This window comes from Lutra lutra, chromosome 5, assembly GCF_902655055.1.
Source record: "Lutra lutra chromosome 5, mLutLut1.2, whole genome shotgun sequence".
Lineage (NCBI taxonomy): Eukaryota > Metazoa > Chordata > Mammalia > Carnivora > Mustelidae > Lutra > Lutra lutra.
This window is the reverse complement of record NC_062282.1, coordinates 68,789,091-68,811,214: the sequence shown is the minus strand read 5'-3', so window position 1 is coordinate 68,811,214 and position 22,124 is coordinate 68,789,091. Positions and strand designations below refer to the sequence as shown.

The 22,124-nt window shown below is 42.0% G+C and overlaps 1 protein-coding gene across 1 annotated transcript; it reads right to left on the bottom strand.

Moving 5' to 3' along the window:
• Positions 1–2,356: 2,356 nt before the first annotated feature.
• On the bottom strand, positions 2,357–20,335 carry ISOC1 (isochorismatase domain containing 1). Its single transcript, XM_047731013.1, has 5 exons — positions 19,974–20,335; positions 10,603–10,722; positions 10,290–10,493; positions 8,537–8,653; positions 2,357–3,507 (listed from the first exon to the last, which is right to left on the bottom strand). Exons 1-5 carry the CDS (start codon positions 20,274–20,276, stop codon positions 3,361–3,363), a joined length of 891 nt encoding a protein of 296 aa, XP_047586969.1. The 5' UTR covers positions 20,277–20,335; the 3' UTR covers positions 2,357–3,360.
• Between the last annotated feature and the right edge of the window lie 1,789 nt (positions 20,336–22,124).

Below are 22,124 nucleotides of genomic sequence, written 5' to 3'. Positions count from 1 at the left end.
ATTAGAAACTTGAATCACCTGAGCAAAAACCCTTTCCTGCTATGCTGACACCGGGAGGTTTAATTGCCTGCGCGCGCACGCTCCCACACCACAGTGGGAACTAGAGGAGCCATTTCAGAATTTTGTTTCCTACGGCTGGCAAACAGGGATTAGAGTTTATCCAATAGGAATTATTAGGTTATTTTTCCTGAACCAGCATTTTGGATTTTAATCTCTTCTAAAAATATAAACTTTCTTGATCTGTTCAGCCCTAACAGAGAAAGAAAAGCAACTTGGAAACCAGAATTCTAAAAGCCAATGGCAATTCTTTTAAAATTCCATTTCCATCTCATCTAAATAATTGATAATTCCCATTATGGTAGCCTAGTGGTTTTTAAATTCTTTTTAATCAAAGGTTAGTTGTTGATAATTAGGCTCTGTGGAGGATTAAGGAAGCATTAATGATGTGTGAATATTGACCTATAGTTTTTTGACAATGCAAATAATTTCCGTATTATCAGCCATCTTCCTGAATTACTTAAGAAAGCTGTCCAGAGAGAAATAAGACTAGACTGAAGACAGCAGGCCCAGGGAGATAGAGCACCGGGGGTATCCCATCGACTTTGCTAATGTCAACGGCCATGCTGTTCTAGACTGTAACATGCATCCTTTTCCTTGTTTTCCCCTTTCCCTATGATCATCTTCACAGCATGAACCACTGGTATCAGGAAGTACAAGATAATGTGTTAAGAAACCTTGTCCTCATTCTGCTACACCTTTAATCAGTCGGGCATGTTTAGAAAGGGCAATTATCTCTGGGTCTTACTGGCCACATCTGTAACATAAAACCATGTTAGAATTTTAAAGCTGAATTTCACCTTTGAGATCATGATCTTTCAAGTTCCAACCAGCTTGAGTCATATTTATCCAAACATCAGCTTGTCAAAAGGGAAAATATTCCGATTAGAGAAATGTGGTATTTAAAATGGGTAGTAACAGGGTACTTCGTTCCTGCTTGGAGTAAGTTATCACTTTCATTCCTTTTAAAGTTCTGCATATGTTTTTACATTTCAGTAAACGAAGCATCTTAATCCTGTTCCGAACCCCTCAACACCAGACTCCTCTTCTGCTTCAGTGCTCAACTTGTTTCCATTAGTTAAAAGAACACTGTTCTACAAAACTGTAGGCCTTCCCAATTCAAAGCCTAATATATTAAAATCAATTCAGTCTTCTCATAATAACAAGGCCATGTCACCCTGCTTTTGCATGATCTGTGAAAAAGAAGAAGCCAGAATTCCCAATTATATTCTTCTGAACTCTGGAATATTGACATTCCTGAACTTTTGACATAACCTATTTCAATTTACATTTGCTGAGAGGTTGTGATAGATCTGACTTTATACCAGACCAGGAGTTTCCTACAAGCATCTTTTTATCCTCAGCACATAGCACAATGTTTAGAACTTAGCAGGTTCTCAAAATGTATTTCCAGAATGAGTACAGCAACTGCACAGATTCTGCTTTCAAAGAGCTGACAATCTAGTGGGAAAGAGGGATTTCAGTCCAGTGATACTCATTTCAGGCTTCTAATCTACAAAACTATATTAAGTTTCTGTGGTATTGAGCCACTAAATCTGCGCTAATTTCTCATGGGAGTAATAGGAAGCTAACCTGGGGGTCAGGGAATTGGTTTCAGCTCTGACAAGGCTTCACTGCACTGGTATTTCATGAGAAACAAAGGGTGTGGATGCAGGGGAAGGAAACAGGTGTTGTTTCTGAAATGCTTGCTACTCAAAATGTGGTCCATTCTAAGCAACCCCGGTGCACAGAGCCTTTCTTTTAGAAATGCAAAATGTCAGGCCCTCCTGCACACCTACTAAACCAGACTCAGTGTTTTAATGAGAGCCCCAGGTGAATGACATTCATATTAAAGTCTGAGGAGCAGTAGGTTTGAAGTTCTTCAAAACTATTTCAAAACTTTGATTTAAAATTTCTTTTTTGATACCCAAATTGCCTGGGGGGAAAGAATACTCAACCACACCCACAGGATTGCTGGCTGTAGTTTGTTACAGGTGACAAAAAAAATCAGCATTTCTACCGCTCTTAAATAATGCCAAGGCCCTTCAGGAAAATCCATCTGCCCCACCTGCAAAGAATTTTCCTTTGAAAATTTCCTTTGGTTGATAGATAATTGAATGTCAAAAGTTTTACACTTTGAAAAAAATATTAGAATTCCTGGCATAGTACTCACAGAGCCACGTTGTGGAGGACAAAATAATTTCATTCAAATAATACATTTTCTTTAATTACTTTAATATAAAAGACAGCAGTGTTTCATATTTCACATGATATAAAAAAAAGTTTTAAAACCCTCTAATAAGTTTTTAATGAAAATAAATTTATTGAAGGGTAGCAATGACTACAAAATTAATACTACCAAATCATGACTCAAGCCTTTGCCTTAACTGTAATATTTGGAGGGTAGGTAGAGAAAATACCAAACAAGAATATGGACGTTTGAAAACCCTATTTTATCCAACCTGTGACTCTTCGCTAAAGCTGGTGCATATTGGAAGACATATTCAACATTGTAGTAAACGCATGCAGCCAAAGTAATCTAAAACAGTTCTCCCCTGATTTTGTAACATTGCAAACCATTCTGTTTAAAAAATTAAAACAAAGAATGGCCCAATGAGTATTTTAAGGAAAAGATACAGCTAAAAAAAAAAAGAGAGAGAGAACATTAACAGAAAATGAGTGATAGTGACTAGAATAAGAAAATTAGCATCATCAAGAAAGATACATAATTATTCAATATACATTTGTTTGGTTAGATCAACGCTACTTACTCAAGTAAGCTGACTGCATTGTGAAAGAAAGGGGTACCATGATCCATAGGTCTGTTTGAAATTCTCACCTAATAATCCTATTTCAATCTATCTGTAAAGTAAAAGCACTGAGTCTGGGCTACAACAGACATCTTAATAATACTATGAAAGTCAAACCATTATTGGTACATTTTTTTTAATTTACAGTGCACAATTTGAGAAAATGTCACAAGAGTATTCACGTTAAAAAAATAATGACCAGTGGACACAATATACACAAAACAGGCACCTTCATTATAGTTATTTTAATAAATAAAAGCACATTAAAAAAGAAAAAAAGAAAAGAAGAAGAAGGTAGGCAGCACCTGAAGCCTTTGACATTTGTAACTAAACCTTGGTACCCAAATGGTCTAAGTGGTTATGTCTGACTAAGAGGCGCAAAAAAGGAGCCAAGTTTTGACTTTAACATTTTAATTCTAGTGGAGACAAGACTTGTCCAGGCTTACAGTCCTGTCACCTGATGGTGAGCAGCATACCAGACCTTCAAATGTCCTTATACTTTGGAAAGCAGGCCTGACTCTGGAGCACTCGCCTTAATTAAATTCTGAATTTCCTTGAATTTTGGATGGTCTTTATCTGCCACCAGCTGTAGCAGAACAGCTTCACTCGTAGTCACTATGATCCCGGTTCGAGCAAGACGCTTAAAAAAAATAAAATAAAATAAAGGCAAATCAAGAAATGAGCACAACAAGGAACACTGTATTAAACAGCAAAAGCTATGGTGGGATACAATAATTAGTGTCCTCTATTAAAGCCATGGTCCTTAGCCAGACCATCCACTTAAGTGATGGGGACAGATTTCCAACTAGTCACACCACAAACTGATTACAATTATTCTCAGTAATAGTAATGTGGACTAGAAACAAGGAAAAGAAAATATGTAGCTAATGTTATGACTTATATGTGCCAGGCACAGAAGGGACATCAAGACTATGAGGGTAAAACAATGACTTTTAATTTCTTTCTTTCTTTCTAAGATTTTATTTATTTATTTGACAGAGATTACAAGTAGGCAGAGAGGCAGGCAGAGAGAGAGAGGAGGAAGCAGGCTCCCCGCTGAGCAGAGAGCCCAATGCGGGGCTCGATCCCAGGACCCTGGGATCCTGACCTGAGCCGGAGGCAGAGGCTTTAACCCACTGAGCCACCCAGGCGCCCCGACTTTTAATTTCTTTTTTCTGTCTCCAAACATATGACATACAGCAATGTGTGTCCTTCCCATAAGTCAGAAAGAACTGGTTGTAGGAGAGCCTCATGCAATTTGTAAGAATGTGCCCCTGTGGCACCTGGGTGACTCAGTCCTTAAGTGTCTGCCTTTGGCTTAGGTCATGATCCTGGAGTCCTGGGATCAGCCCCACATCGGGCTCCCTGCTCCGCCAGAAGCCTGCTTCCTCCTCTTCCACTCCCCTGCTTGTGTTCCCTCTCTCACTGTCTCTAACAAATAAATAAATGAAATCTTGGAAAAAAAAAAAAAAAAAAAAGAGTGTGCCCCTGGGCTGATAACAGACCCACCAGCACTGCCACCACCATAAACTTCAGAATCATGAAACAAGAGCATAAAATTTAAAGTTTCGCTGACAGATCAAAGAATGTTGTTGCCAAACTGCCCCAGTGGCATCATAATAAAGAAGCAAGGACAGAAGTCTCAAGGAGGGAAGAAGGGAGAGAGGAGGGCAAAGAAGACAAAATTGAGAACAAGCAGGAGAGGGGTAGAGAAGGGAATGAGAGAGAATTCTAGAGTTGGAGTTGTCTTCTCTGGCCATCTCTATTATCAGAAACCATAGGGAAAAACCTGGCCAACTGCTGTCCCTCGAACCCTCTGCTGTAAGAACCAAGGAGAGAGGCAGAGACATAATTCCCAGGCAGGTCAGGGGAAAAGACCCAGGTCAGTGACTCTTCATGAAGGAGGAGTAAGAACAAGAACCAGGACATCCTCCAGGAGCAAGGTGAAGCCTTGCAGATGTGCAGGCCTAACCTATACTGGCAGAGTAAACCCCTTCTTTTTGTCCCCAAGGACGCAGAAGGGAGAAGCTCAGCCCACTACTCAGAAAGCCAGCGTGGACCTCAGCAGCCTGTGTGGAAAAGCATGCAGGGCAGCTGACCAGCAGGCTTGAGGAAAGAAAAAACAGCAGAATTACATAGGAAAGAGGAAGAAAAAACCAAGTGTGCTAGTACCCTGTATGTTGGGACAAATACCCCAAAGTGAGTTTTTTGAAGACTTCTGGAAACTAAAGTCCTCCTCCTTTTAGTCCACTTCTGACTATCCTATCAAAACCCTTAGACATCTCCAGGACTGTGTGCTTCCCTCCCAGAGAAGAGCAGGGGACAACTGTAAGACTAGAGCAGCTCCTGCCCTGACCAGCTGGCAGCCCGGCCTGGCCTTCCTCAAGGCTCGCAGTTTAATGAGGGGACTCTCAAGGATTCACTCTGAATCTTAATCACACACTGGCAGTGTCTGTGAACACGCCTGATGCATGCAGAAGTGCCAAAGAAGTCAGTTCTCACTCATCTTTCCAGTTCCTCCGTGAGGCAGAAGGACAGAGAACTGCTCCCAGGTCTACGGAAGAAAGCAGATAGATAACCCCTGAAAACACCAGCTTTCCCTAGGGCTCCGCTGACCACAATCTGCTGGACTGACGGCAAGTCAACAGTCCCCGGTGAGAGTCGGGTCACCGTGGCAGAGGTGGGCTGGGATCCTCAAGGCACAGAAACACATCTTAGTCAACTGACACCAACCATGGCTTCAAGACGGAGATACGGCCAAGGCTGACTGGATTTAAAAAAAAAAAAAAAAAAAAAATCAATCCCCTCCCTCCCCCCCAAAAAAATCAAGCAAAGAACCTACATAAGCAGAAGGCATGGCTCAGCAACATGTAAAGTTTTCAGAACCGACTCCTGGACCTTCCCACGGTGCCTGCCAACCCCAAACTGAGTGCCTGAGCAAAGAGAGAAAAGCGGAGCTTCTGCGGACACAGGCAGGTCTGGGCACACCCACAGGCACTATAAGGACACCTCCAGTCCTTCTCCCAAACTCTCTCTTTCCCGGCTGAAAATGAGGCAGAAACTTCAAACCACACCTCTTTAATGCACACGGGTATAGGGCTCCATTGGCTTCCAAAGTTGATCCCCTACACTTACAAAACCAGTCCAGCAAGGTCGAAGCAAAAGTTACTCTGACCCACAAACCTCAAAATGCAAGGGTACAAAGCCATGAGACCTTCAGAGAGGGCAAAGGGGGGGGGGGGGTGCTAAACCCAGTAAATTTCCAATCAACATGAACCCCACCCACCCCCACTATAAGTCCAAGGGTATCAAGTTCCAGAGAGGGTTTCATTCTATTTTATTCTGCATTTACTCTACAATTATTAGTTGAAAGAAACAATGCCTGATAAACAGTTGGTGCTCAAAATATTCTGTTGAAGACAGCACATGCCACAAACCCAGGCCCTGAAGTTTCAGTAACAGTATCTATAAATCTTTTTAATATAATGATCTCAAAAGGCAATGTGGGTAGTCTCAGGAATTCCTGTGAGGAATGTGTTCTAAAGGAACAGGGAAGGCGAGCTGGCCGGATTGCTCTTTAACTTTCAAAGTCCTACAGTAAAAGAAATAAAACTAACACTTCTCCCAATAATCTAGGTACAAACTACAACACCTCCATCAAAAATTAAGACTAAGAGAAAAATCTGCAGTGTGGCACGCCTCCCCCATCACGATCTGACCTGATTCTTTCTTTTCACTTTGCAACCTCTGTGCTTGAACCCACGCGATGATGGTTGCTCTGTCTCACCCAAAGCCACCAGACAACCACACTCCCTCCTTCCTGCTGGGTCTGAGAAGCTGACCTACTGCTTCTACATTTCGGGTTAAGACTGCATGGATACAACAACAAATAATAACCACAAGAGAAATAAATGCAGCAGCTAATATTTGAGTGTTTACTTCATCGGACGCTACACTAAGTGCTGTCAACACCTTACCTCACTAACCCACACCAAATCCCCCAGTGGGGTGGCTTTTCACTATATCCACTTCCCTGGTAAGAAATCTGAGGCAGTGGGGCTCCTGGGTAGCTCAGTCATTAAGTGTCTGCCTTCGGCTCAGGTCATGATCCCAGAGTCCTGGGATCGAGACCCGCAGTGAGCTCCCTGCTCAGCAGGGAGTCTGCTTCTTCCTCTCCCACTCCCCCTACTTGTGTTCCCTCTCTTACTGTCTCTCTCTGTCAAATAAAATCTTAAAAAAAAAAAAAAGAAAGAAAGAAAGAAAAAACTCTGAGGCACGTGTACTAGATAACTTGTCCCTGGACACACATTTACAAAACGCCAGGCCTTGCATTCAAACCCGTAATATCCCTCCAGTGTCTAGACTCCTCATCACTGAGATGAGACAACTTCCCAAAGAGTGTCTGATGGTAAAGAGGTTCACCATGTTTGTATCCCCAGTGTTAGGAGGAGACAGAGGTGCCAACAATCATAATTTTCTGTAATAAATGCCATAATAAAGACATGTCTCAAAAACTTATTTGAGTGGAGGACAAAAGTCCTTGCAATTTCTTTATAAGCAAGATTGTTATTTTTGGATGTTTTTAGTCTTCCACTTCCGTGGAAACACTTCAAGTTCTGGCCCTCAGCCTTCCTAGAGAAGGGATGGCCAACCAGGGTCTTAAAGAAGCTACTGCTGCCACCTCCCCACTTGCTTCTGCATCGGCCTTCTGCACAGACTTTTCTTCTTTCTTGCCTATATTCTCTCATTTGCCCTACCTCAACACCCCTGGGAACACTCCTGGTAGAAGCAATGACTTTGCAATCCAACACAGAAAGTGGTTCATAGGCCAGCTTGGGCCTGAACACTGGAGGATCTCAACAATGACAAAAAAATCTGTATTTCCTATTCTCAATAAAAATCATCAGTTAAAGAATATGCCAACTCAATCCACATGGACATGACTCTAAAATTATTACAGAACTAGAATTAAATGCAAGCGAGAGAACAATCTACAATATGGAATGTTTCAAAGGATTATGTGGTAGTTTGCTTTTCAACAGTCTTGGAAGAGAAAATGCTTACAAAAGAGTACTGTTAAGCAACACTGACAAAATATCTCTGATTCCCTGACTATGGTCCACCCTGATCCTCTGGGGCAGACAGCCAAGAAATACTATGTGTGAGTGGTGTCCAGAGGCAGTAACACACCTCCCATTGCCCAGAAACTCAAGACGGAGGAAACCCAACAGAAGCTGAACCAGGCTTAGGCTGGCCATGCCCTAGGGTTGGGCATGGCCAGCCTAAGCCTGGTTCAGCCTCTGTTAGTTAAACTAGGTGGGCTGTTTCTGATTTGCAAATCTCTCAGTGATGCAGATTAAGCTTACTAGAAGGCTTCTTACAAGTTCATACATCAAACCATAGCAAAGTCATGAGAAAAGATGTATGAGAGATTCTGGTATCACTAGAAATCTAGATCTGAGGAGATGGAAGATGTAAAAGAAGATTTAGTGGCAACACCTCAAAGGTCGGTCAGCACACCACCAAGACTCTGGAAGTCAGGGAATCTGAAGTTGTCAAAAGACACGCAAATTGAAGATGCCAATTTTTCATTGCTATGAAGTATTCATGATTCTTCAAATTAATCGGGAAAAATTGGTAAATTACTTATTTTCAAGCAGGACAATTACCTCAAGAGCAAACATCCGGTCCATCATGCTTCTCGATGAGGTGGCATCAGCAACAATATGAACCTCAATACCTCGGCCCACTAGTTCCAGAGCTGTCTGCTGGATGCACACATGAGTCTAGGAGGGACATTAAAAATCCTACGTAATAATGCGGGCACACATTTTACAAACATGTGACAACATGATAAAGCAGAAAAAAGCACTACAGTTCTCATGACCTTGCCCTCCCTCTGGCCTTGCCTCTAACTTGCTAGGTCATCTTGAAAATAAACATCTCAGGCTTTGGTCTTTGGTTTCCTCACTGTAAACTCAGAAACTGGATTCCATCAAGCTTCCTCACACTAGGATCCTTGAGCATATACTTGGAGCTCTGTGACAATTTTTTCAAAAGGATTTTCATCTGTCATCTGGATGACCTTCCTAAGGCTGACTACTACCACTCCGTTTTGATGCTGCTCGTGGTTGGGTTTATTTCTGAACTCACTCTGAGTGCCCAACACAAAGAATGAGTCAGCAGTACTGTACACGGAGAAACAAGTAGAAAAACTAAGTTGGTACGAGGTACCCAGTAGTAAAGGTAGGCCAAGTTAAAAATAACAAGTGACAAAGGCAAAAAATATCCGGTATACAGCACAAGCAGATGTATCATACAGATTCCGTCTTTGTAGGTACTAACTTGTAACAATTCATTAGCAGACAATACAGAGCAAAACCATGCCCGAAAAGAGCTCTGTTATATAAAGAATGAAAGCACATTTCAATAATACCAGGATGCCAAACTTATGTGCACGTGACGAGTGAACTTTGGAGAATTATCAACTGGCATGCCATTAAAATTGGCACTGGAGGACTGTTCAAAGATGATTTTGATTAGGCACGAAGTATAATAATGACGAATGAGCAAAAAAAAGTGCCCAAGTCAGCAAAAGTATTTGGCATGACATATTTATATCAATAGGCTTCCTCTGTATTATCATTATTGAAGTCAAAATACAAAAATACTTAATGCACACCTAAAACTAAGGCTGCATCCTTGTACTCTTAAAACCTACAGTATAAAACCTACTATCATAGGTATATTAAATTGATACTATTTGGATTTCACTGTATTTATCATTTTTTTCCATAATTTTAAAATTTAATTCAATAACTGTTTAAATGCTATGAATAAATACATATATTCTGTATATACAAATGCCAAAAAACCAGATCAAACAAAAAATCATTTTAATCCACATAAAGAATCTTGAGTATTTTTTTCCTTCAAAAAGTATGTAAGTGATTCAAGTGGGAAGGACAAGGAACTACATGACTTCTGAGGTTTTTCTACAGCAAAAATATGACCAAAGTGAAATCCTATAACACATAAATAAAAATAATGCCTCTGAATGTAGGCTGATCGATTCTTGTGCCTCTGCTTTTAACTACTACTTTTGGGGCACTGTGTTTTTCTGCTGTGATATGCATCCCTTAACCAGCTACCTGCTCCAAGCAAGTTGCACAGCATGTGTGTTTTAGTTTCCTCATCTGTAATAGGGGGAGACCCAGAGTACTTCATTGGCTCAGAAAGTCACTGGGAGTGTTGGATGACTGAAGAGCTACAGATCACTGCCATGCAAAGAGTCAACACTCATTGAAGGGTGGTGGATGTTTCTCATCATCACTATCACCTACCACATAGCCTACACATAAAATCGCACTGCAGTTTTTCTACAAATGACATTGTACCCCAAACATAACAAAATGCACTTACTTCTACTCCAAATAATACAACACTCCTGACTCCAGGAATCTCGGCTAATGCTGCTTCTACTTCTGGTATTACCATTGAAAACCTGGTCTTCGGAAGGACCAGTTTTACACCTGTTAGGTCAATTTCTTGAACAGTGCTTCCAAGACCTTTAGGGTACTGTTCTGTTACAATAACTGGAATTCCTAACATTCGGGCCCCTTGTAACTAGAAAAAACAAACAGAAAACAAGGATAATTAGCAATTTATGTATTTTGTAACTATATAAATGTATACCATGCTTTAGGGAGTTGGAAAAATAAACAAGCAAACATACCAATCTTTGTCCCACGCTAATAATATCCCCAAAATATTTGATGGCTGGTCTAAATCGCTCCTGCATATCACAGCAGAAAAACACAGTGCTTGAAGGTGTGAGATTTCCCAGGGTGGTGAGCTGAGGAAAGAAGAAAAAAGAATGATTTAGCACTCGTTATAGGACGACATTTATTTTCAGTGGAGGTCAATAAAGGAGAAAAGTGTTCCTACTGTTTGACCTAGTAAGTCAATTTCTACAACTATTATCCAAAGGAAGTGATCTGAATTATTGAAAAAAAAAAAAATCCACAAAGATGTTGTTGACTGAATTGTTTTTAATAATGAAAATCAGAAAAAAACCAAGGACCCACAATACAGAAAAGACTTCACAAAGTTGAACACACTCCCATGAGGAAAAATTTTTTAGAGAACTAAAATAATATATGCAAATAAGTTTTTAAAAATATTTGAACCATCTATGAAGAAATGCTCGTGATCTAATATTAATTTTAAAAGGAGAGCACAGGGGACGCCTGGGTGCTCAGTCGTTAAGTGTCTGACTTCGGTTCCTGTCATGATCCCAGGGTCCTAGGATCGAGCCCTGCATTGGGCTCCTTGTTTGGCGGGAAGCATTGCTTCTTTCTCTCCCTCTCCAGATGCTTGTGTTCCCTCTCTCTCTGTCTCTGTCTCTCTCTGCCAAATAAATGAATAAAATCTTTTAAAAACAAATAAATAAACAAATAAAAAGAGAGCACTGAAGCTCAGCAGTGTTTCAATCATGTAAAAATATAAATAGAATGTAGAAGCAAATACATGTAAATATTAACAAGTAGTTACACAGTTATGGGTGTCAGTCATATTTTTTTCTTTATACTTCTCTTACCTTCTCCAAATGCTATTTAAAAACACTTCCCAAACGTTATTTAAAAGTACACATAGCTTTTACTGTTAGAAAAAAAAAATGTTACGATGGTAAACAACTTAAGTTTGACGATGGCATTGCTTCTAAGTACAAAAAGTAACCCTGAAAATAATCTGTAGCAGAGACTATGGAACATAAAACTAAAAAATCAGAACAAATTCAGAACTGCTGCTGTCATCAGACAGAAATATTAAGATGCTGTTCTCAGGAATAACTTCTCAGAGTTCAAAAAAAGAAATGCAATGAAATAATGCCAAGCACATCACCACTGTTCAATGGACAGACATAAATTGGACACCTGCATTCATCAACAAATTCATCATCATCAGGAAATTAATGAATTAAGGTTAAAAACAGGTATTAGATTACCCAGCTTGACGTTAATTGCCATAGTTGGTCTACAGTAACAACGTGGGCCCAGGAGGAGTCTACAAAAAAGTGGAAAGCCGCTGATGAATGTTAAGAATTTCATGTCACTCATGCATTCTTCAGGGTCCATGATGCTGTTCTTCCTGCCTTCTCAAATTTCAGAAAGCACTGCAGAGGAAGCAGTCTGGTCCTGAATGAACCCATGCCCCTACTCTTACTAGCCAGCCCTTAGATCTCCCCTCAATTTTCCCATTTTGCCCAAAAACCACCCATGGATAATGTCTGTTAATAATTTTCTAGAGAAAACCCTGTGTCCCAATTACATGATGGTGGCTTCCCCACCAGCCTGGCCCTACACACTCCCAGGAAACAGTTACTACAGGAATTAGGTGCATCATTAAAAGGAATCTCTTATCCTTCCATTGAGTCTGTACTTCCTTATCTATGTGCTGGTCTGAGGAACTCTGGCACCCATCTCCCTCTACAGACCAAATTCATGGCAGAATGGGAGTGCCATCTGTAATGCTAACACTATGTAAAAGGTTTCCCTACTTTGCCAATAAAGGATGATCAAAATAAATATTCAAGCATCTTAAATTACATATTCTATCTTAAACTGTTCGCTCCCTTAAATTTTTAATGCAAGTATCATTTTCCAAAGCAGGGAGCGTGACATATATATATAAGTTACCCAGGACACAATTTTTTAAAACCAATCACTATTTATGAATACATATTTTAAATTCTCAGTAAAAATTAAATTTTGGATCAAAGGGCTCAAAGTCTAAGTGGATCCCTAGACACCCACAATGTGTTTAGGGCACATGACAGAATGCAGTTTACCTGCAACTGGTCTGTTTCAAATTACAGCAATGCAACTCAGTCATTCTCGTCATTCCACGGCATTGAAAGAAGCACGCAAGCAAAATAAACCAAACTAAGTGTGCCAGATGGCCAAACACTATCATACTCAGAGCTCGTGGCCGCTCTATCTCTAGCTCGCAGATCTCACCTCAGATAACGGACGAACTCTGTACACATTCCCAACAAGTTTAGTCCTCCTGGCCCTAAACTCACAGAAGGTTATGAACAGCAAATCAGAAAGTAAGCGGCTAGAGATAGGCAAACTGGTATCAGCAAGAAATGATAGGTGACAGAAAAAAAATTCAAAATACACTAAAAGCAGATCAAAACTCAACTAGTTCCACATCTAGACTTCTAGTGGAACAGTATGTATATAATAACATAAATTGGGACAGCATTTTAGCACACTCGACTAAGAAAATGTTAAATTATATAATACTTCAGGGCTATGATATTAAAATGGCCAAATGTATTGGGATACATAAAGGAATAAAGCCTTACCTATCCAGAAACCCTAAATATTCAGAGTTGTGGTCTCCTGGTGTTTCTGTTCCTACCTCCTTTCAGCTATGAGGTCTCCTATTCTGGGCAGGGGGCCACATCAGATATATGTCATAGTGGACACAGACTGAGGATGTCAAAAAATGCAGCCACAAAATCCTCACCACCTTGAAAAACCCTTCTAGTATAGGAACTCATCTATTAACCTTCAGCAAACAGAGAAACGACAGAGATAATGTGACAAGGCATGTTCTTGTGCAGAGATGACTGGCTATAATTTAGTGAATCAAAAATGCCCAGACAGCCTCCTCTCAGTAAGTCAGAGTTTAACTCCTGATATCCCTCTTGGATGTGGACTGCATGAAATGACTTGCTTCCTCAAAGTAGAATATAGAGGAGGTAACAGGGTGACTATTTACAATGGAAAAAATCTGCAGACACTGCCTCAGCCAGGTGATCAAAACTGAGAGAATCAGTCATGCCACATTGCTAGTATATCGACTTGAAAAAACGTGATAAGAAGGACCTTCACCATCTGCCTCTCAAAATCCCACAGCCCCATTTGAAGTGTGCGAAAAACATCAGATAAACCAAATGAGATACATTCTACCAAAAAATCTGACCAGTACTCCGCAAAACTGTCAATGTCATCAAAAACTATACAATAGAATATAGACAAAACAAGTCTGAAAACCCAAGGGAGCCTAGGAAGACATGACAACGAAACATAATTAGTATCCAGGAATGGACTATGGAAGAGAAAAATGGCATTCGGGAAAAACTAGTGAAATGTGAATAAAGTGTATAACTCCAGAGATTCGAATGTACCAGTGCTGGTTCCTTGGCTGTGACAAGCATTGTGCCCAGCAATGTAAGACGAGAGTCAGGGGGGAAACTAGGTACAAGTATCCAGGAACTCTCCAGGCTATCTCTGCAACTATGCTCTAACACTGTGCTAAAATTAAAAGCTTATTTAAAAACAACAACAACAACAACAACAACAACAACAACAAAGAGGTATCCCTATACACTAGGGTAGTTGGGGAAAAAAAAATTGCTACTTTTGATAAGCCAGAAAGAAGGCTTTGAGGCTACAATAAAAAGGAGAAAAAGCAAAACAAAACTACCCTGAGAAACTCTCACCATGTCCCACCAATCCATCCCCCAAATTCACATGAATTCAATAAGTTGTTATTCAATTACACACTGACTCTAAAACCCAGACTTCTTAACTTGACTCATGAATTTCTCTTAAAGCAAAACCTTGTAGATAACTAAAAATGCTGCTCAAACATACACTGCAACTGCAAGATAGCAAATTAAAATACACTGGGTCAAATGCTGTCACAAGTTAAAACACAGCAATTACAAATCATTGCATATTCAAGAACCATGAAAAAAATCACATATAAAAAATGTGTGTGTGTGAACATACACACCTTCATTTATCTATATATCTGCAAACATCTCTATACATGCATACACATAGATAACACATATCTCACTAAACATATTCAAATACAAAAAACTGGTCAGAACCTGTAGCACCTTTCAGAGATCAATTGCAAGTATAAATTTTTGTCCATTTTCTTAAGAAATGTCACAGCTGGAATCTGACCAGATTTAACAGTTAAAAGACTTTTCATCCCCAAGTCCCATTATTACATTATTATATTATCACGACTTTATATCCCCCTCTTCATTACCACCTGTGTTCTGACCATTTTCTAACAGCAGCTGTCCATTCTCAAGGAACCTGTCCTTCCTCGGTTAAGTGCCCCTGGTTACTCAGGACAGGCACATAGACGGAGGCTGGCCTTGCTCAGTGATACTCTATCTGTGCCCCAGTTCTGTGTTCCCACAAAACCAATTCACGTTGAGTATTTTATGTTGAATTGTATCCCCCAAAATTCACATGTTGAATTCCTAACCTCCAGGACCTCAGAAAGTGACCTGATTTGGAAATAGAATCATTGAAAAATAATTAGTCAAGATGAGGTCACACTGGAGCAGGGTGAGGGCCGACACCGACATGACTAGCATCCTTATTAAAAGAGGCAATCTGGACAGAGAAGGCCTTGGGAACATGAAGGCAGTGACGAAGGTGATGGGTCTATACACCAAGCAACGCCAAAGATGGCCAGAAAACCAAGAGCCCAGGAAAGAAGCATGGAACACATTCTCCCTCACAGTCCTCAGGAGTCGACCCTGAATGTTAGCCTCCAGAATGGGCGGAAGTAGGCTTCTGTTGTATAAGCCACTCAGTGTGTGGTACTTTGTTTTAATAGCCTTCTAGTGAGAACTACTACTGTGTGTCTTTAGGAATTATTAAAGTTTGGAATTGTAAATGGGATGTGTTCAAAACCGAGGCAGTCTATAAGAGTCACAAGATAGGCATGATATACTTGGGAGAGAGTCCAGAAGGGACGGTCAGGTATCAGAATTTCCACTCAGAAATGTTTGCAAGGAAATGTGATTACCACAGCTACAGCAAGGCCTTGCTCCCCCGGGGTAGCAGAGCTGTGGGCAATAGAATCTGAGACCAAATCTCAATTTCCCTAAATTCAATTACATGAAATCAGACAAATCATTTACATTTTCAAACAGCAGTGTCTTAATCTATAACAAGGCAACAAAACAGTATCTACCTCAGAGGGCTACTTCAAGGATTAAATGGGCTTCATATAATCAAACAATAAATTCATAGTCCCTACTCTCAAACACTGCTTATTTACAGGTAGCCTCCACTAAGGGGAAAAAAGTATGCAATGCTTGGGGCAGTAATACAAAATGTTAAATTTTTTTTTAAAGTGACACACACAACACATTCTATCTCTCTCTCTCTCTCTCCCATCAAACCAATGGGGGAGAGACAAACCACATCCCTCACATTCCAGCTGTTTCCTCTCAGTGCCCTGACACTATTCACCTCCCAGAGATCTGTCCTGCCTGCTTCTCCATTCTGTTTCTGAGCATTACTATCTATCTGCTCCTCCTACACGCTCCCACAGTAAAGGTTTCATAATCAAAAATCACCACCTTCAAACTAGCAAGCCCAAGGGAAAACAGATTCCTTTCCTTCATCTTCCCAAACCAGGTCTTCTCTCCCTTCCCACCATGAACTCTGGGGTCTCTTCTGGCTAATAAATGCCATGCCCTCTGTTAAAAATAATAATAGAATATTAATAGTAGTAATAAACCTCTATGAAAGTGAAGGTGCTCTGGAGCCAAATACCTTCCCAATTAACCATCTCAGGAAAGGTCACAATAACCTTCCCAGGGAAGCCCTTATCTCCCACCCACACAAAGCTGCCAGAGCCTTCCCTCCTACATACAAAGGGAAAATGGCCTCACTGGCATCCTCCTCGTCATGTCCACTTCTTCCTCTCTTCTGTTTGGGCTCTGCCTTCCATGGTGACAAGCTGGAAAATACACTGGAGGTGGTAGGATATCAAATGTACAGGAGTCTCCAGGGTTGAATGTTTCCATTAGTAAAAACTTGGGAAATACCTTAGGAAAAATTAAAACTTGGAAGTTATAAAAATGACCTAAATTCCCACTGTTCAATCCTCTCATTTACATTTCTTCCTTTGTGTCTCAAAATGCCTCGGACTTCAAGCATTCTGACAAAGCAGAAAACACATAAACCATGCTTGAAACATGAGCTGTCTTCAGCTACCTGAGCTGTCAGCAGACACTCGGTCCCTGTGAGATGATTTCAGAGAAGAAGACACTCAAAAGTCCAATATTCACAATGGGGGTCTCAAAGATCAGTCCCCACAGAACCACTAACCCACTACAGGTGCACACAATACGGCACAGGCAACCACTCTCTGTTACAAGGTCATGGCAGCAGCAGTCAGAACAAGAGTGAAAGCAAAGCCACTCCCCTATGTAAATTAAGAATATATTCTAGAATATAAGTATGTGAGCCAGGGCCCTAGAGGCTCTAAGGTCCAGTTCAAGCAAATAACAAGTTACAGTATTTAAGCAGAGGACTACATATGGCCAAACTTATGCTCTCTGTCCCTGCTGCTGGGAGAAAGGGACCATCAGGCCCCAGGAGCATGGCCTCACTGAGGGGCCATCCTGAGTCTTCTTAAGTGACAGGCACTGATTTCAAAGAACAATGAACACCAGCAAAACAAATGATATTACAAACTCAAGTTTGTGGCCTGTTCTCTATTCTGCCTGATATTTTCATTAAGCATGAGAAGAGAAGATGAATGCTATGGTCAGCTACCAGGGAGGGCCTTCACAAGCTTTGATGGCTACACCATTATCAGAGAACCTTGGGCAATTTCTTCCATTTTCTGCTATTTTGCAAAATGAGAGGTTATCAGGTGAGGAACAAGAATGGGGTCTTATCCATGTTTGAATTCACTGTGCCAGGCACTTAAAGCTGCCACTCAAATGTTTGTGTGATGAACTCTATGGTCTCATTTACCTATAAAATATCCATGTCTGTAGGATTACACAGCTAGGTTCCAAAAACATGTAATAAATTGTTCATGAAAAGAACTATCTTCCCTTTCACTTCTAAGTATATACACACTAAGTACACATATGTCTATATTAGAGACATACACTCATATACATATAAATAGGTATCAGAATAGCTTTATGGGTATATATGGAATGTATGTAGCCTTCCACATTTATTTTATAGCTGGAGGAGGCACCGGGCCGAAGAAGTCAATGTATTATTACTAAAAGGAGACAGCATAAAGAAAAATACTGTTAAAAACTTTAAAATATTTAAGGTATTATGTAACAGACTTTTAAGAACTCTTGGGCTATTTAATGAGATATAAATAATATCTTTAAAAAGATTGAACAGAGCTGTGCTATTATAATTATTATTTTAAACATCACCACCAAAAAAATGTTATCTCCTATACCAAGCAAAATATTTCAAAAGCCACAAGTTACCTGAATTATAAAATGGCTTTTGAGAATGTACAGGACATTTCAGATATACACATATACATTACTCATTTCCAGCACGTTTCATTAAAATCAGTTGGCAGACATGGCCTTGAATTTTTCAAAATAAATAAGTCTTATCTTGCGGGGAAGGGGAATAGACTTAGAGATGTGGAGTGGGGGTGGTCACTAGTTTGGCAGAGTATCTTATTAGGTATAGCCCACCCTCCCTCCCAACCACTACAGAAAATGCATCACAAAGAAGTCTGCATCTTCAGGTCAGCTGCAGACCTCCTCAGTTAGAATTTGGATTCTGGCCTTTATTAATGGATTTGTCAAAGGTGCATCCAACTTCTTGGGTATGTTGGCAACAATAACCTAAATACAAGAACAAGGAAGACGGCAGAAAGGTGTCAGCCAGGAAAACTCTTGAAGACATAAAAAATGGGGGGTGGGGGTGGGGGGAGTTGTAGTAAACACCTTCCAACCACCATTCTCACAATTCTCTGTATGGGCAACAGGGCAAATTCTGGGGTATCAGAGATCATCCCTTTAGAATCCCCACAGGGCTAAACAGTGGAACCTCACAGCCTTTGTCCTTTGAACACAGGAAATTTATCCAGGTAAAAGTATCTGCTTTGGAAGCTTCTTGCAGGGGTGCTGGGGCTGGCATGGGTGCTGTGGTGATAAGAAACAAAACCAATTCTGCAGCTACTGACTACAGCTGGGCGGAAGAAAAATCTAGAATAATCTTAAGAATATGACAAGTTAAAAAAAAATATGACACTTGAATATTAAAACGCCTTCTAAGCCTGATTCCCATTTCAATTTGGTCTTCTGAAAAAATGGCTTATCAGTTTCTCAACAAAAGAAAAATTGTTGATAGTGTAGCACCTAAAATATATCTTACGTTCTCTCTTTCCAAAAATAAAAATCCTCCAGTGAATCCTCTGAGCGTAAAAAGAACAAGAGACAGGCCCGCATAGTTATTAGTGCATGATTTAAAAAAAAAAAAAAAAAAAAATATATATATATATATATATATATATATATATATATATATATTTAAAAGCTATAAAATAATCCTCAGGTGCAATAACTTTCTCGGCCAGCACCATCGGGAAATCCTGGCGGAGGGAAAGTTGGGGAATTAACAAGGTATTACAGTCCTGGCGTCAAATGACTTTTTGAACGCAGGCGACGCATATATAATCAAGAGATCCAGTAACCGGTTACCAGGATGAGGCTACGCAAATGGTTATTTCACTTAAGGTTAACGGAGGCTTCAGCTCCAGAAACTACAAACTGGAGAGAGGAGCGGGGAAAGGCCTGACTCCTGAAGTTTGTGTTTCCGCAAGTGGTAAACACAACTCCGGGTAACAAACCCTAAGGCCAATACCCCCATCAACTCTTCACCCCCATTCGGCAGCACTCCCACAGAAAACCACAGCGAGTACCGCACAGCCCTTCGGTTACGCAGGCGGCTGGACTTGCTCCTGGCACACAAAGCGGATGCGGCCGGTCGAGGACCACACACGTGGGGGCGTTCTCGCGTGCCCAGACGCGCAGGGAGGCCCACGCCCCCGCTTCGGGCGAGGACAGCTGGTGACCGTCACCTTCGGACTGGCCCATTCTCTGAGCCGTCCCCGAGGACTGCGCTCGCGGCGCAGCCCTCCCCAGCCAGCGAGGCGCGCAGGGCCCGGCGCCAGGGCGGCGCGAGGCACCTGAGGAGCGCGGCGGGGGCGGGGACAGAGACGCGCGGGGACCGGCAACAGCGGCTGGGCGCGCGGCCCTCCCGCGGGACCCACCTGGATCTGAAGCGGCACGAGGCGGACCTTGCAGCGCTCGCTCACCGCAAAGCCCTTGGGCAGGTCCACGTACTGGCCCCACTCCTCGGCGAAGAGCTGCACCACGAATTTGCGGTGCATGTCGATCTGGTCGCCGTACAGGCTGAGGAACTTCTGGATGAGCAGCTCGTAGCCCGCGCCGTGCGGCACGGACGAGGGCCGCGCGAAGACCGAGAAGCAGAAGAGCACGGGGACCGTGCCCGACGGCACCCCCGCGCCGCCGCTGTTGGGGAGCGCCGGGACAGCCAGCTCCGCCGCCGCCATGTTCCCCCCAGCGTCTGCCAGCTCCGAGGCCAGCAAGGCGCAGACAGGGCCGGCCGCCGCGGCCCCGCCTCCCCGCGCCGCCCTCCTGCTCGGGAAGGCGAAGGGGCGGGCCCTGGCGGCCGCAGCTCGCGCGCCCTCCCCCGCCCCGCAGAGGGCGGACCGCGGCAGAGAACCGGGCGGTGGGGCCGGAGTGCGCGCCAGCCAGCGCCTGCGCCCGCCGCCGGGACCGCCCCCTCCAACCTGGACTTGGCTAGGCGGCCACCGCGCGCGTCTAGTACGCGGGGGAGGTGTGTGGCCCCCAATTCCCCCGCGCTCCGCCCACCTTCGAACAAGAGCTGTTCGCGGGGAGTTACGTTCTGCTTGGGGAACGAGGGCTGCCCAGCTTTATCTGCCAGGACGCGTTACCTGTTGGCCTTGTGCTGAGGCAGGATGGCAGCAGTAATGTCAAAACCAATAGGTCAGACTGGTACAGACCCTAAGAAGAGCAGCAGAATTTAATGTTTCCTTAGAAGGGTCATCCGAGGCTCAGGATTTCATATTTTTTCAGTCCCATGGGACACAATATCTCTAGTAATGAATTTGAGGTCTTGGCCTCCCTTTATCTCATCCCAATTTCAGGGAGAATTTGGATTGGGAATTGCAAAAGATAAGGAGGTTTATGAGCAAAGTCTTGCGGAAAATCTGGACTTTATATTTAAACTGAGCATTTCTGTTTTTAAGCGAGTAAGAGGGATCACCTTCAAATAAAGTAATCCCCTGCCTTGTGAACACTGTAAAGCACTATATAAAATTAACGGGAATTAGAGAAACATACGCTATGAAACAAGTTTCCCTAACATCAGGTCCTGGGTCAAGACAGGCTCACGATTCCAAACACATTTGAGGAACTGGGGGGTTCCTCTTTTAGGGATGTACAAACTTTTAAGTCAGGGTTTCTCAGCTGTCATTATTGACATTTGGAAAGCAGACTACTTCTTCATGGGTGGGTTGGGGGGGATGCTATCTTGTGTATTTGTAGGATGTTTAGCAGCACCCCTGGCCTCTATCCGGTAGATACCAATAGTACAGGCTCCTCCCTAGTCTTCACAATCAAAAATGTTTCCAGACATTGCCAAACATCCCCAGGGGGCAAATTTGCTCCCAGTTGAGAACCACTGCTTTCAAGTAATGCTAAGACCTCCATTTGGTCGTTATTGCTCACTTGTACCCAAACTACTAAAAATAGTCTGTTTTCTGGTTTCTCTTCAAACTCTGAGACATTCCATTAAAAACTCTTATTGTCTGAACCCATCAGACCCAAAATGATATTTTTGCATCTATCACTCCATTGCAAGTTCTTCCATATGTGGATGTGAAAATCTGTGCTAATAAAAGTGACAATTGCAAAGCTCCACTGATGCTCCAGAATAAATAAATAAATAAATAAATAAGGACAAGATAATTGACATTTAAAAGCTAAGTGTGAAAGCTCTAGAGGCCTTTTTGGTAGCATTGAAAGAGGCTCTCCGTTCTGCAGTAGGAAGACAATGCTGAGGACCAAGACTAGGACTTCATGTTAAGAGTAGCAGAGTTCCAAAGAAGGTTAAACTCTTAAACAGTGCATATTTTCTATGCCAAGGCCAGAGCCCTGGTTGGAAATGGGACCCTGACACAAGACTTGGGGTCGATGATGCCCCAAATCATGAGTCCTCAGATTCCTTAACGACACATTCCTCCATTTTTTTTTTTTTTTAGGACAATGCAGAGGTTTTTCCTCAGTAAGACATGAACTCCCCCAGGATTTCCCCCCCACTTTTTTTCCTGGTACCTAGGCCCCTAACATAGCCTTAAGTAACACCAAAACCAGAC

Bases quoted from the DNA above. Each gene is read 5' to 3' on its own strand.
- ISOC1 (XM_047731013.1), bottom strand. From the start codon at position 20,276: ATGGCGGCGGCGGAGCTGGCTGTCCCGGCGCTCCCCAACAGCGGCGGC. The intron at 10,494-10,602 runs GTATGTTTGCTT...TGTTTTTTCTAG, and splicing joins TTAGCGTGGGACAAAGATTG to TTACAAGGGGCCCGAATGTT. The intron at 3,508-8,536 runs GTAATTGTCCTG...ATTTTTTTTAAG, and splicing joins ACCGGATGTTTGCTCTTGAG to CGTCTTGCTCGAACCGGGAT.